Genomic DNA, 16,273 nt, shown 5'->3' on the forward strand with positions numbered 1-16,273 from the left:
TGTATGCCTCAAATAAAGCCCGAAACGATGCTGTGCTGGAGAGACTGGGACACTCATTTCAGAAAGGGAACTTGCCAAAACCACCTGCTACTCCCAGCAGAGGGAAATCCCCCCTCCAGCACGGAAGGAGATTAAGCCCTCTTTTAGAGAAACCTCCAAGAAGGTTGAATGAAACAATCAGGGACTACAGTCCAGAGGTTTCCATCAGTTCCGTGAGCAGCAGCACCTCTGTAGACACACACACACCTGATGAGCTGAGGGCCATCTCTCACATAAGAAGCCCCGTTGATGAAACACCAGCTCGTCCTCCTGCAGCCCAACCACCCAGGAGAAGAGTGTCTCGTATACCTGTGTATACTGGACACCCTGAAGCAGGTCAGTACCTCTGACATAATAAAAGACATAATGATGAATGTTGAATGAACCCCTGCGGTTTCTTCCCAGCCTTCACCGTTGTACGTCTTTTCCATTGCACAGACAAAAAGCTTGTCAAAGACGTGCAGCTCCACACCGCGAAGAATAAAGTTGGTGCTGTTTCAGATACTCTTCTCCAGGCTGGCTCCTGCCCATCACACACACCCCAAACCCTTACTAAGACAGCTTCAGAAACAAGCACCCAACCCAGAAAATTCATGAAATTAATAAAGAGAAAGAGTGAAGCACGTAAGTTGTTTGGTGGTTTTGTATACTTGTACATTACATACAACACTTTGAATGAGAGCAACAAGTATTTTTCTGTCTTGCAGGCAAAAAGGCAGCCAGTGACTGCAGCATAAACATGATAAAAGGTGCAGCTGAACTCCAGCCTCTGGCCAACCCTGAAACGAGCCTGATCAGCTGCGTCACCCTGCTGCTCTCAGATGACTGGTAAGACAGGGACACTGCTCAAGCAGACCTGCATATTATGTAGTTCCTGAAGTCACATTAATCTATTAAACAGGAAAAAGAAAATGGATGGTATGAAGACCATCCGAGCTCTGGCGCAGCATCATGCACAGACACTGAAAACCAAACTGCATGAAGTTTGTCTGCTGCTCAATGAGGAGGTATCGTCATAGGATTGTTTTTTGTATCCTTGATGGGAATTGCATGCACCATATGACAGCTGTGACTGATGGTTCTCATTCTTACTATACAGGTGAACAACCAGCGCACAACAGTGGCCTGTGGCGCTATAGACACCATAGCAAGGCTGTACATTCAGTTACAACAGACTATGGATCCGGAGGTAGAGCTGACCGGACGAGCCCTGCTGCTCAAACTGGCAGCAACCACCAACGCCTTCGTCCATAAGCAGATTAACTTAGCTTTGGATGACATGGTGGAAAACTGCAGCCACGGACGGACAGTCAGCACTCTCCTCAACAACGGACTGAAGTAAATGTACAGGAGAGGAAACATTCAGATATGATGTCAGCTGCCTTATGTCCTGCTTTTGTCCCTCCGCAGTCATCGCTGTAACGCCGTTAGAGGCAGCACAGCAGCACACCTGCAGCAAGTTGCCAAGAAAATCGGAGCAGATCGCATCCTGTCAGCAGGAAGAAGCTTCTCTGATCGCTTCCTGATTGCTGTGTCCAAAATGTCATTGGATGCCGCTCCAGCTGTGAGGTGGGTCATCAACTTACACATATTTAAATACTTTTGTTTACATTGTGTTTTTTTCCCCACAGTTGTAATAATTTCAGACCTAATGCAATTCTCCACAGACACCATGGACGGGCCATGCTCAAAGACCTGTCCCTGCATGGTGAATTTCTGCGCATGTGGACCAAGGTCGTCCCAGAGAAGGAAAGATGGTCCCTGCAAAAGTTAACCTTTTCTACCCCCAAACCTTTTTTTGAAGGCATCAGCTTGAAAATGGCACGCCCAATGAATGGTCTTAGTCTCTGTGCTTAGTTGGAATATTGATCTACATGTGCCGTGTAGTGCAGTAAATAAATCCAGTGTCCACTGAGTTTTTGTTGCTTTATTTCCAAAGGTGCTGAAACAAACAAAGTAGCACGGTCAAAGTAACTAAACTGTTACTCAAACTAAAACTTCTGCCGCGACGACTACGGCTAAGGTAGAAAAACTGTGTGCCTTCCTACCAACTAAGACAAAGTAGACCGGAAAGGGTGTGGCTTTAAAGGTAAAGCAAGGGGTGCCCTCTACTGGCAGAATAACAGAAAATATAGGCCACAAACCAAACTGTGTAAAACACAAAATTCTTTCTTGGTTCTTACACCCAAAATAAATAGAGTATATCTCAGCAACCACAAGGTGTATTTGAATACTTTCGGTGTAATAATAAAGGGAACACTTGGGAGATTTGCTCAGATGTGTCAGTATTAGTTTGTATGCCTCCTGCTCTTTGTAAATGAAGACGGCACAAAGGAAAAACGAAAAAAAACAATTCTCCTATCGCGGGTCTATTACAGCTGCAAAATTTAGAGTAAAGCCTCCAATACACTGCGATTTTGGGGAAGTCTGTGTTTAACACCAACTCAACTTAACACCAATAGGACAATAAGGTGTATAAAAAATATTTATAAAGCCACATCCTGTTTTCTTTCATTTTTAAGAAGTTGACTTTTACAATAGTTTTGCTGAGCAAAAAAACACAATGTTTCATATAAAATTTGTCAAATTTAAAAACAAACCTGTTTATTTGTTTTTAAATGTTGCTATGACGATGATGTTGACGATGACACAGGTTAGAATGTTGATTGTCACCATAGAGATGCAGTATCTGAAAAGCTTTAGTCTTTTCAGACACAACTGAGTAGTCACCATGTTGCGAACAAGTTGCGTTTTCCGGAAAGAGATGGATAACAAAGAATTTTCTCTCACTGCTAAACGATCCTGGACATCCTGCTTCACTGCAGAAGTAAGTAACGAGCTCTTCTCATCTCTAACCCTCCTAATGTCCAAACTTCTTTTAGAGAAATAAATATATGCAAGTTTGATTGCTGCAGCTGAAGCATTGCTTTGAATGCTGATGTGAAGGATTCAAAGCAATGCTTCAGCTGCAGCAATCAAACTTGCATTTTCTAGTTCATATTTATTTCTCTAAAAGAAGGCTTTGTATGCCTCTGTGTGTTAGCCTGTCACCATGGTAACAGCATAGGAGACCTCAAAAACCACTCCAACTTTGAGAGCCTGGCGTGCGGAAATGATTCGGAATTAGAAAATTCAATACAAGTTTGATAGAGCAGCATCTAATGAGCGTTTTAAGTGCAAAAGACTGTCTCTGGGTTTGAACCTCCATCTGGTGTGCACATTCAAACACTGGATCCAAGAGCCATTTTAAACATTTATTTGGGCAGGATGACAAAGGGTTTCATACAATGGATGTGTGGATGTATGGATGATTTTCTAAATAAAGGAAAAAACTATAAAACATATATTATCATGCAGATAGCGAATCAGGCTAGCGATGTGATACTTCCGGTTAGCGACATGCTCTTTCCGGTTAGTGATATGCTACTTCCGGTTCACGGGTAGAGACACGGGACAAAAAACTGCACGACGCATGCGCACACACAGTCCTACTGCAGCCTGAATGGACTCTGTATATTACGAGGCACCACCTAGTGGTTTGGAGGACCCCCAAAAAGCGGGATTAAGCCGAATTAAGTGCGGACACGCTTGTCAGATTTGAAAATAGGTCTGAATGTATCCAGTTTAAAGACTATCCAGATACAATCTTACTCTAGCTGGAATGACTTTCTCCAGTGTGAATGTGGCCAAAGTGAACTAAAATGGAGTCTGTAGCGTGAAATTTGTAGGAGGAGATACATTTGGCGCATGACACCGAAATTGCTTAATATTTAAAAAACTATACTTTTTTTAAAAAAAGTTGACCCGGAATGTTCTCTGTGAGATGAACATTTTGATAATTGAATGGCTGAAATCGGTCAATGTATGCTGAAGATGCTGCGCCAAAAATCGTATGGCAGAATAAAAAAGAAGAAGAAAGAGGGTGATTGCCTAGCAATGGCAATCAAACTAATAATATACGTTAAATCGCTAGATTATGCAGATTATTTGAACTCTATTTAACTCAAAAACAGCATATGAAATGTTGCATCTGAGAAATGTGAAATTTGCTGATTTTGAATGTGTTGCTAGTAGAATATAAGTTTGGAGATTAAATCTGGTCGATCTAATCTATCTAATAAATTATTTCATTTGAGTAACAAAATAACAGAACACATTTCTGTTGTTTCTTTGCTTAACCCTCCTGTTGTCCTCGGGTCAAAATGACCCGCTACTGTGTTTAAAAACCCCAAAAAATGACCTTAATGATAATTTTTGTACTTGAAATTTTATGACTTTTCCTAGATTGACCCAAACTTTAAAAAAAGTGAATTGTTGCCTTTGTTCACACTATCATGTATGCTGTACAAAAAAAGGTACAAAGGTGGTCTTCGGGTCAAAATGACCCAACAGTGAAATTCAACTAAAATCACAGTCACAGAGTTATTTACACACAACAGAATGTGAGAATGTTTTAGTTCTGCCTCAGATCAATCAGTAGCAGACGTAAACAATCAGTAGCAGACGTAAATAAGACAAGAGTTCTCGTGGACAGTGCCTTTGATCTGTGGATTTCCAGAAGTTATAAAGGTGCTGCAGATGACATTACCCCCATATCTCTCTGTGCTGAAGCCATGAGTGCACGTTATAACGTCCAAAAGGCTCTGGAGCTGATTTTTTCAGATGTCCAGCAAGACAACTCTGATTCAGAGGAGGAAGTGGTATCAGAAGAAGAAGATGGGGAGGAATACAACCCAGAGCATGATGAATCATCTTCAGAAGAAGAAGAAAATGCTGAAGCTGAAAGAGAGACTTTCCTTTCAAAAAACAGCAAAATAACATGGTTCTCGGAAGCATATGACCAACATGGCAGGGAGGCAGAACAAAATGTCATAAAGATGACCCCAGGACCCACAAGATATGCTGTTTCTCATGCCCATGACATTGTCTCTACATTCTACCTGTTCATCACACCAGCAATAGAAAAAATAATCCTGGAGATGACAAATCTGGAGGGTTTTCGCAAAAATGGAGACAGCTGGAAAAAGATGGATGAGACTGATCTGCGGGCCTACTTAGGGCTGCTCATCTTAGCAGGTGTTTACAGGTCCCGAGGTGAGGCTGCAGCCAGTCTATGGGATGCAGAGAGTGGAAGGCCAATTTTCCGAGCTACAATGCCACTCAAACTCTTTCACACCTATTCAAGACTGCTACGTTTTGATAACCGCGAGTCAAGACCAGCGAGACGTGTGACAGACAAACTTGCAGCCATAAGAGAGGTCTGGGATAAGTGGGTGGAGCGGCTGCCCTACCTCTACAACCCAGGGCCTGATGTAACAGTGGATGAGCAACTGGTTCCATTTAGAGGTAATTTATTTTCATATTGCTAATAAAAGTGATTTTCACTATTGAATTATATGACTGTTTTCTGTGACTCAGATACAAATTATTGATGCTAATCTCTGTCCAAAGGTCGTTGTCCTTTCCGCCAGTATATGCCCAGCAAGCCAGCAAAATATGGGATCAAGTCATGGGTGGCTTGCGATGCCAAATCAAGCTACGCTTGGAAGATGCAAGTCTACACTGGGAAGCTGACCAGTGGAGGTCCAGAGAAGAACCAGGGGATGAGAGTAGTGCTTGATGTGACAGAGGGACTGAGGGGTCACAATGTGACATGTGACAATTTTTTCACCTCTTATGAACTCGGACAGCAGCTCCTGAAGAGGAAGATAACCATGGTTGGCACAGTTCGAAAGAACAAGCCTGAGCTCCCACCTGCACTGCTTGCAACAAAGGAGAGAGAGGTCTTCTCATCCAAGTTTGCCTTCACACCCACCACCACCCTAGTGTCCTACATCCCAAAGAAAAATAAGAATGTAGTACTTCTGAGCACACTACACACAGATGCTGGCATTAGTGATCGTGAGGACAGGAAGCCATCCATCATCCTAGACTACAACTGTAACAAAGGGGGTGTGGACAATCTAGATAAGGTGATTGGAACCTACAGCTGCAGAAGGATGACTGCCCGCTGGCCCCTGGTCATCTTCCACAACATCATTGATGTTTCCTCTTACAATGCCTTTGTGATTTGGAGAGAGATCAACCCAACCTGGATGCCTCGTAAGCAGAACAAGAGGAGGGTGTTCCTGGAGCAGTTAGGAAAGGCACTTGTAACACCACTTATTGAAAGGAGGAAGCATTTCCCCCGCACAGAAGCCTCTGCAGCAGTTGTCAAAGCTATACAGAGTGCAGGAACCCCTGATCAACCTGAGGATCCAGCTGCCACAGCCACTGCCCCAGCCGGGGCAAGTAAAAGAAAGAGATGTCAGTTCTGCCCGCCAAAGAAGGACTGTAAAACACATACTGTGTGCAGTAGGTGTAAGAAATATATCTGCAAGAGCTGTGCATTTGCATACTGCCCTACATGTGCTAATTAGTTGAATTATTGTTGTTTAGTTGGGTTATATTGTTTTTTGGATTGTATATTTTCTTACATTGTTCACTGGCAAAAAAATCAGAAGAATCTAACTCATTGCGATGAATTAAGAGGCATTCGATATTCCTTTTTGAATATTTGTTTTGTTTCTAAAACTATAGAAATGCAGGTGAAAAGGGAAAACTCAAGTATTTACATGTTTTGTGGTTAATGTTTCTTCAAGCAAAATAAAATTTGGTGTTTAAAAATCGAATAAACTGCTTATATTATTGTGGATTTAGTGAAGACGGGTCATTTTGACCGGGAGGACACGGGGTGTATAGAGGATATGAGGACAACAGGAGGGTTAAATAGTTTCTTCTGTTTGAATAAAAAATAAAATAAAATGAACCACTGATAAATGTGTCTTACATGATTTTAGTGCTATAGATTGTTTTCTGTTGGTCCTAACTTGTTTTATTGGCTTGTCCCACAGCAAACTGGAGGCCATTACCTATATCATTATCAGGCCACCAAAGAGTCCCGCATCGTGGACATAGAGCGGGCTGAGCATGCAAAAATGGCATCGATATCTGATCAAGTAGATCGAATGTATGCCTCAAATAAAGCCCGAAACGATGCTGTGCTGGAGAGACTGGGACACTCATTTCAGAAAGGGAACTTGCCAAAACCACCTGCTACTCCCAGCAGAGGGAAATCCCCCCTCCAGCACGGAAGGAGATTAAGCCCTCTTTTAGAGAAACCTCCAAGAAGGTTGAATGAAACAATCAGGGACTACAGTCCAGAGGTTTCCATCAGTTCCGTGAGCAGCAGCACCTCTGTAGACACACACACACCTGATGAGCTGAGGGCCATCTCTCACATAAGAAGCCCCGTTGATGAAACACCAGCTCGTCCTCCTGCAGCCCAACCACCCAGGAGAAGAGTGTCTCGTATACCTGTGTATACTGGACACCCCGAAGCAGGTCAGTACCTCTGACATAATAAAAGACATAATGATGAATGTTGAATGAACCCCTGCGGTTTCTTCCCAGCCTTCACCGTTGTACGTCTTTTCCATTACACAGACAAAAAGCTTGTCAAAGACGTGCAGCTCCACACCGCGAAGAATAAAGTTGGTGCTGTTTCAGATACTCTTCTCCAGGCTGGCTCCTGCCCATCACACACACCCCAAACCCTTACTAAGACAGCTTCAGAAACAAGCACCCAACCCAGAAAATTCATGAAATTAATAAAGAGAAAGAGTGAAGCACGTAAGTTGTTTGGTGGTTTTGTATACTTGTACATTACATACAACACTTTGAATGAGAGCAACAAGTATTTTTCTGTCTTGCAGGCAAAAAGGCAGCCAGTGACTGCAGCATAAACATGATAAAAGGTGCAGCTGAACTCCAGCCTCTGGCCAACCCTGAAACGAGCCTGATCAGCTGCGTCACCCTGCTGCTCTCAGATGACTGGTAAGACAGGGACACTGCTCAAGCAGACCTGCATATTATGTAGTTCCTGAAGTCACATTAATCTATTAAACAGGAAAAAGAAAATGGATGGTATGAAGACCATCCGAGCTCTGGCGCAGCATCATGCACAGACACTGAAAACCAAACTGCATGAAGTTTGTCTGCTGCTCAATGAGGAGGTATCGTCATAGGATTGTTTTTTGTATCCTTGATGGGAATTGCATGCACCATATGACAGCTGTGACTGATGGTTCTCATTCTTACTATACAGGTGAACAACCAGCGCACAACAGTGGCCTGTGGCGCTATAGACACCATAGCAAGGCTGTACATTCAGTTACAACAGACTATGGATCCGGAGGTAGAGCTGACCGGACGAGCCCTGCTGCTCAAACTGGCAGCAACCACCAACGCCTTCGTCCATAAGCAGATTAACTTAGCTTTGGATGACATGGTGGAAAACTGCAGCCACGGACGGACAGTCAGCACTCTCCTCAACAACGGACTGAAGTAAATGTACAGGAGAGGAAACATTCAGATATGATGTCAGCTGCCTTATGTCCTGCTTTTGTCCCTCCGCAGTCATCGCTGTAACGCCGTTAGAGGCAGCACAGCAGCACACCTGCAGCAAGTTGCCAAGAAAATCGGAGCAGATCGCATCCTGTCAGCAGGAAGAAGCTTCTCTGATCGCTTCCTGATTGCTGTGTCCAAAATGTCATTGGATGCCGCTCCAGCTGTGAGGTGGGTCATCAACTTACACATATTTAAATACTTTTGTTTACATTGTGTTTTTTTCCCCACAGTTGTAATAATTTCAGACCTAATGCAATTCTCCACAGACACCATGGACGGGCCATGCTCAAAGACCTGTCCCTGCATGGTGAATTTCTGCGCATGTGGACCAAGGTCGTCCCAGAGAAGGAAAGATGGTCCCTGCAAAAGTTAACCTTTTCTACCCCCAAACCTTTTTTTGAAGAAATCAGCTTGAAAATGGCACGCCCAATGAATGGTCTTAGTCTCTGTGCTTAGTTGGAATATTGATCTACATGTGCCGTGTAGTGCAGTAAATAAATCCAGTGTCCACTGAGTTTTTGTTGCTTTATTTCCAAAGGTGCTGAAACAAACAAAGTAGCACGGTCAAAGTAACTAAACTGTTACTCAAACTAAAACTTCTGCCGCGACGACTACGGCTAAGGTAGAAAAACTGTGTGCCTTCCTACCAACTAAGACAAAGTAGACCGGAAAGGGTGTGGCTTTAAAGGTAAAGCAAGGGGTGCCCTCTACTGGCAGAATAACAGAAAATATAGGCCACAAACCAAACTGTGTAAAACACAAAATTCTTTCTTGGTTCTTACACCCAAAATAAATAGAGTATATCTCAGCAACCACAAGGTGTATTTGAATACTTTCGGTGTAATAATAAAGGGAACACTTGGGAGATTTGCTCAGATGTGTCAGTATTAGTTTGTATGCCTCCTGCTCTTTGTAAATGAAGACGGCACAAAGGAAAAACGAAAAAAAAACAATTCTCCTATCGCGGGTCTATTACAGCTGCAAAATTTAGAGTAAAGCCTCCAATACACTGCGATTTTGGGGAAGTCTGTGTTTAACACCAACTCAACTTAACACCAATAGGACAATAAGGTGTATAAAAAATATTTATAAAGCCACATCCTGTTTTCTTTCATTTTTAAGAAGTTGACTTTTACAATAGTTTTGCTGAGCAAAAAAACACAATGTTTCATATAAAATTTGTCAAATTTAAAAACAAACCTGTTTATTTGTTTTTAAATGTTGCTATGACGATGATGTTGACGATGACACAGGTTAGAATGTTGATTGTCACCATAGAGATGCAGTATCTGAAAAGCTTTAGTCTTTTCAGACACAACTGAGTAGTCACCATGTTGCGAACAAGTTGCGTTTTCCGGAAAGAGATGGATAACAAAGAATTTTCTCTCACTGCTAAACGATCCTGGACATCCTGCTTCACTGCAGAAGTAAGTAACGAGCTCTTCTCATCTCTAACCCTCCTAATGTCCAAACTTCTTTTAGAGAAATAAATATATGCAAGTTTGATTGCTGCAGCTGAAGCATTGCTTTGAATGCTGATGTGAAGGATTCAAAGCAATGCTTCAGCTGCAGCAATCAAACTTGCATTTTCTAGTTCATATTTATTTCTCTAAAAGAAGGCTTTGTATGCCTCTGTGTGTTAGCCTGTCACCATGGTAACAGCATAGGAGACCTCAAAAACCACTCCAACTTTGAGAGCCTGGCGTGCGGAAATGATTCGGAATTAGAAAATTCAATACAAGTTTGATAGAGCAGCATCTAATGAGCGTTTTAAGTGCAAAAGACTGTCTCTGGGTTTGAACCTCCATCTGGTGTGCACATTCAAACACTGGATCCAAGAGCCATTTTAAACATTTATTTGGGCAGGATGACAAAGGGTTTCATACAATGGATGTGTGGATGTATGGATGATTTTCTAAATAAAGGAAAAAACTATAAAACATATATTATCATGCAGATAGCGAATCAGGCTAGCGATGTGATACTTCCGGTTAGCGACATGCTCTTTCCGGTTAGTGATATGCTACTTCCGGTTCACGGGTAGAGACACGGGACAAAAAACTGCACGACGCATGCGCACACACAGTCCTACTGCAGCCTGAATGGACTCTGTATGTTATGAGGCACCACCTAGTGGTTTGGAGGACCCCCAAAAAGCGGGATTAAGCCGAATTAAGTGCGGACACGCTTGTCAGATTTGAAAATAGGTCTGAATGTATCCAGTTTAAAGACTATCCAGATACAATCTTACTCTAGCTGGAATGACTTTCTCCAGTGTGAATGTGGCCAAAGTGAACTAAAATGGAGTCTGTAGCGTGAAATTTGTAGGAGGAGATACATTTGGCGCATGACACCGAAATTGCTTAACCCTTTAAACCCTGGCCATATTAAAAGAAAAAATCACCTAAAAAGACATTCCCGAAGAAAATGAGGAAATGCACCACAATAATAATGTGCATATGCATGTTCTTGGTGTCTAGGGACATCTAGGGACCTCAGAGAATGCATTTCCAGTGTTTAAAATATTGTGTCTATTAGTATGCCTGAGTAAATTAGAAAAAACTACAGGAGAAATGTAACAATTTTATCCTCGCCTGAGTTTTTTTCCTATTTGACAGAGGAAAACATTATGCTAACAATGATTCTATGTACACAGATGCCATTGATCACATTCAGCTATTCCTTGGCTACAAATATACCAAATTTGAAAGAATTTGAACAAAAGGCAAAGCCTTCACAAAGGTTTTAGTAAGGATATCACCAGGCGGACACTCAGTTTGGCACAATTTGGCACCACATTGCCAAATAGGTTACTATAGCTATAGCTAGCTTACTCATTTCCAGTGGAAACTGGCTGGAAAATACAATGTATATCCATTTCACTAGTCTATTGCCATCTACTGGAGCTTTTGGGTATGAATTTACCTTGCACTTCATCAACTTCTACCATTATGCACAGTGTAAAATCAATAGAAAAAAACATCAAAATGTATGATTTTGTCTCCAAATAGAGTAGTTTTTATTATAATAACTAATAACTAATGTACATTAATGAAAGTCCAACCAAATATTAGGTAAAGAAAATAAAAATAACAACAAGGAGAGGTGATGCCTCAGTGTTGAGCCCAGATGGGCCTGGGACCTCACTTTCCTCTTCTCTTCCCTCTTGTTGGCTGTGAAAATAATAACAATTATTATTATCTGTAATTGCATACATATTGAAATACACATATTATGTAAATAATATGTAAAGACAGTATTGAATAGGATTGAATCATCCTTCTTCATCTCTGTTCAGCTGTTCCCTTAGGGGTTGCCACAGTCAATCATCACCACTATCCTCTGCATCCTCCTCTCTCACCCCAACTACCACCCTGCTGTCTACTATATTGTGTACACGTATATATATAATAAATCATTTTATCGATCAACACGGATATTAGCAACAAACAGTTTACACTTCAAAATAAATGTACAAAACTTACTCAACTTACTCAAACTGGGTCTATCTTTTCCAACGTTCAACGTTGCTGGCAACGGGGTCGAACGAATCCGGAAATTCCTGCCGTTGAAATTCTGCTCCATGCCCCTCTCGTCACGGTATCATGAAGAGATACGCTAGCTAACAACCTAAAAAAACCCTCTGACACTTACTGAAACTCACTGAAATTCACCGAAAGTCACTGAAGCACACTAAAGCAACTACAACCTCCACAAACACATACGCGTAGTTAGCTAGCGTTAGTGTTGTTGCGTCTAGTCTTTACACAGGGATTTTACGTCAGCTGGGTATTGTAGTCCATTAGATTTTTTGTACCATTCGATTCAGTAGTTTGTCCTCTTTCATTGGACTACAAACATGGCCGCAACCGTGGCAGAATTTGATCAGAATTTGAAGTAATAGTGCCTGTACGTTTTCGGCCCTTCGGAAGGCCCATCGGGTTAAACAGGTTAATATTTAAAAAACTATACTTTTTTTAAAAAAAGTTGACCCGGAATGTTCTCTGTGAGATGAACATTTTGATAATTGAATGGCTGAAATCGGTCAATGTATGCTGAAGATGCTGCGCCAAAAATCGTATGGCAGAATAAAAAAGAAGAAGAAAGAGGGTGATTGCCTAGCAATGGCAATCAAACTAATAATATACGTTAAATCGCTAGATTATGCAGATTATTTGAACTCTATTTAACTCAAAAACAGCATATGAAATGTTGCATCTGAGAAATGTGAAATTTGCTGATTTTGAATGTGTTGCTAGTAGAATATAAGTTTGGAGATTAAATCTGGTCGATCTAATCTATCTAATAAATTATTTCATTTGAGTAACAAAATAACAGAACACATTTCTGTTGTTTCTTTGCTTAAATAGTTTCTTCTGTTTGAATAAAAAATAAAATAAAATGAACCACTGATAAATGTGTCTTACATGATTTTAGTGCTATAGATTGTTTTCTGTTGGTCCTAACTTGTTTTATTGGCTTGTCCCACAGCAAACTGGAGGCCATTACCTATATCATTATCAGGCCACCAAAGAGTCCCGCATCGTGGACATAGAGCGGGCTGAGCATGCAAAAATGGCATCGATATCTGATCAAGTAGATCGAATGTATGCCTCAAATAAAGCCCGAAACGATGCTGTGCTGGAGAGACTGGGACACTCATTTCAGAAAGGGAACTTGCCAAAACCACCTGCTACTCCCAGCAGAGGGAAATCCCCCCTCCAGCACGGAAGGAGATTAAGCCCTCTTTTAGAGAAACCTCCAAGAAGGTTGAATGAAACAATCAGGGACTACAGTCCAGAGGTTTCCATCAGTTCCGTGAGCAGCAGCACCTCTGTAGACACACACACACCTGATGAGCTGAGGGCCATCTCTCACATAAGAAGCCCCGTTGATGAAACACCAGCTCGTCCTCCTGCAGCCCAACCACCCAGGAGAAGAGTGTCTCGTATACCTGTGTATACTGGACACCCCGAAGCAGGTCAGTACCTCTGACATAATAAAAGACATAATGATGAATGTTGAATGAACCCCTGCGGTTTCTTCCCAGCCTTCACCGTTGTACGTCTTTTCCATTACACAGACAAAAAGCTTGTCAAAGACGTGCAGCTCCACACCGCGAAGAATAAAGTTGGTGCTGTTTCAGATACTCTTCTCCAGGCTGGCTCCTGCCCATCACACACACCCCAAACCCTTACTAAGACAGCTTCAGAAACAAGCACCCAACCCAGAAAATTCATGAAATTAATAAAGAGAAAGAGTGAAGCACGTAAGTTGTTTGGTGGTTTTGTATACTTGTACATTACATACAACACTTTGAATGAGAGCAACAAGTATTTTTCTGTCTTGCAGGCAAAAAGGCAGCCAGTGACTGCAGCATAAACATGATAAAAGGTGCAGCTGAACTCCAGCCTCTGGCCAACCCTGAAACGAGCCTGATCAGCTGCGTCACCCTGCTGCTCTCAGATGACTGGTAAGACAGGGACACTGCTCAAGCAGACCTGCATATTATGTAGTTCCTGAAGTCACATTAATCTATTAAACAGGAAAAAGAAAATGGATGGTATGAAGACCATCCGAGCTCTGGCGCAGCATCATGCACAGACACTGAAAACCAAACTGCATGAAGTTTGTCTGCTGCTCAATGAGGAGGTATCGTCATAGGATTGTTTTTTGTATCCTTGATGGGAATTGCATGCACCATATGACAGCTGTGACTGATGGTTCTCATTCTTACTATACAGGTGAACAACCAGCGCACAACAGTGGCCTGTGGCGCTATAGACACCATAGCAAGGCTGTACATTCAGTTACAACAGACTATGGATCCGGAGGTAGAGCTGACCGGACGAGCCCTGCTGCTCAAACTGGCAGCAACCACCAACGCCTTCGTCCATAAGCAGATTAACTTAGCTTTGGATGACATGGTGGAAAACTGCAGCCACGGACGGACAGTGAGCACTCTCCTCAACAACGGACTGAAGTAAATGTACAGGAGAGGAAACATTCAGATATGATGTCAGCTGCCTTATGTCCTGCTTTTGTCCCTCCGCAGTCATCGCTGTAACGCCGTTAGAGGCAGCACAGCAGCACACCTGCAGCAAGTTGCCAAGAAAATCGGAGCAGATCGCATCCTGTCAGCAGGAAGAAGCTTCTCTGATCGCTTCCTGATTGCTGTGTCCAAAATGTCATTGGATGCCGCTCCAGCTGTGAGGTGGGTCATCAACTTACACATATTTAAATACTTTTGTTTACATTGTGTTTTTTTCCCCACAGTTGTAATAATTTCAGACCTAATGCAATTCTCCACAGACACCATGGACGGGCCATGCTCAAAGACCTGTCCCTGCATGGTGAATTTCTGCGCATGTGGACCAAGGTCGTCCCAGAGAAGGAAAGATGGTCCCTGCAAAAGTTAACCTTTTCTACCCCCAAACCTTTTTTTGAAGAAATCAGCTTGAAAATGGCACGCCCAATGAATGGTCTTAGTCTCTGTGCTTAGTTGGAATATTGATCTACATGTGCCGTGTAGTGCAGTAAATAAATCCAGTGTCCACTGAGTTTTTGTTGCTTTATTTCCAAAGGTGCTGAAACAAACAAAGTAGCACGGTCAAAGTAACTAAACTGTTACTCAAACTAAAACTTCTGCCGCGACGACTACGGCTAAGGTAGAAAAACTGTGTGCCTTCCTACCAACTAAGACAAAGTAGACCGGAAAGGGTGTGGCTTTAAAGGTAAAGCAAGGGGTGCTCTCTACTGGCAGAATAACAGAAAATATAGGCCACAAACCAAACTGTGTAAAACACAAAATTCTTTCTTGGTTCTTACACCCAAAATAAATAGAGTATATCTCAGCAACCACAAGGTGTATTTGAATACTTTCGGTGTAATAATAAAGGGAACACTTGGGAGATTTGCTCAGATGTGTCAGTATTAGTTTGTATGCCTCCTGCTCTTTGTAAATGAAGACGGCACAAAGGAAAAACGAAAAAAAACAATTCTCCTATCGCGGGTCTATTACAGCTGCAAAATTTAGAGTAAAGCCTCCAATACACTGCGATTTTGGGGAAGTCTGTGTTTAACACCAACTCAACTTAACACCAATAGGACAATAAGGTGTATAAAAAATATTTATAAAGCCACATCCTGTTTTCTTTCATTTTTAAGAAGTTGACTTTTACAATAGTTTTGCTGAGCAAAAAAACACAATGTTTCATATAAAATTTGTCAAATTTAAAAACAAACCTGTTTATTTGTTTTTAAATGTTGCTATGACGATGATGTTGACGATGACACAGGTTAGAATGTTGATTGTCACCATAGAGATGCAGTATCTGAAAAGCTTTAGTCTTTTCAGACACAACTGAGTAGTCACCATGTTGCGAACAAGTTGCGTTTTCCGGAAAGAGATGGATAACAAAGAATTTTCTCTCACTGCTAAACGATCCTGGACATCCTGCTTCACTGCAGAAGTAAGTAACGAGCTCTTCTCATCTCTAACCCTCCTAATGTCCAAACTTCTTTTAGAGAAATAAATATATGCAAGTTTGATTGCTGCAGCTGAAGCATTGCTTTGAATGCTGATGTGAAGGATTCAAAGCAATGCTTCAGCTGCAGCAATCAAACTTGCATTTTCTAGTTCATATTTATTTCTCTAAAAGAAGGCTTTGTATGCCTCTGTGTGTTAGCCTGTCACCATGGTAACAGCATAGGAGACCTCAAAAACCACTCCAACTTTGAGAGCCTGGCGTGCGGAAATGATTCGGAATTAGAAAATTCAATACAA

General features: G+C 41.9%; 1 protein-coding gene across 1 annotated transcript; it reads left to right on the top strand.

The window, feature by feature from the left end:
• The first annotated feature begins 4,254 nt into the window (after positions 1-4,254).
• LOC114441659 (piggyBac transposable element-derived protein 4-like) lies at positions 4,255-6,795 on the top strand. Its single transcript, XM_028414683.1, has 2 exons — positions 4,255-5,385; positions 5,491-6,795. Exons 1-2 carry the CDS (start codon positions 4,653-4,655, stop codon positions 6,456-6,458), a joined length of 1,701 nt encoding a protein of 566 aa, XP_028270484.1. The 5' UTR covers positions 4,255-4,652; the 3' UTR covers positions 6,459-6,795.
• The last annotated feature ends 9,478 nt before the right edge of the window (positions 6,796-16,273 follow it).

This window comes from Parambassis ranga, chromosome 9 (genome assembly GCF_900634625.1).
Source record: "Parambassis ranga chromosome 9, fParRan2.1, whole genome shotgun sequence".
Taxonomy (NCBI): Eukaryota; Metazoa; Chordata; class Actinopteri; family Ambassidae; genus Parambassis; species Parambassis ranga.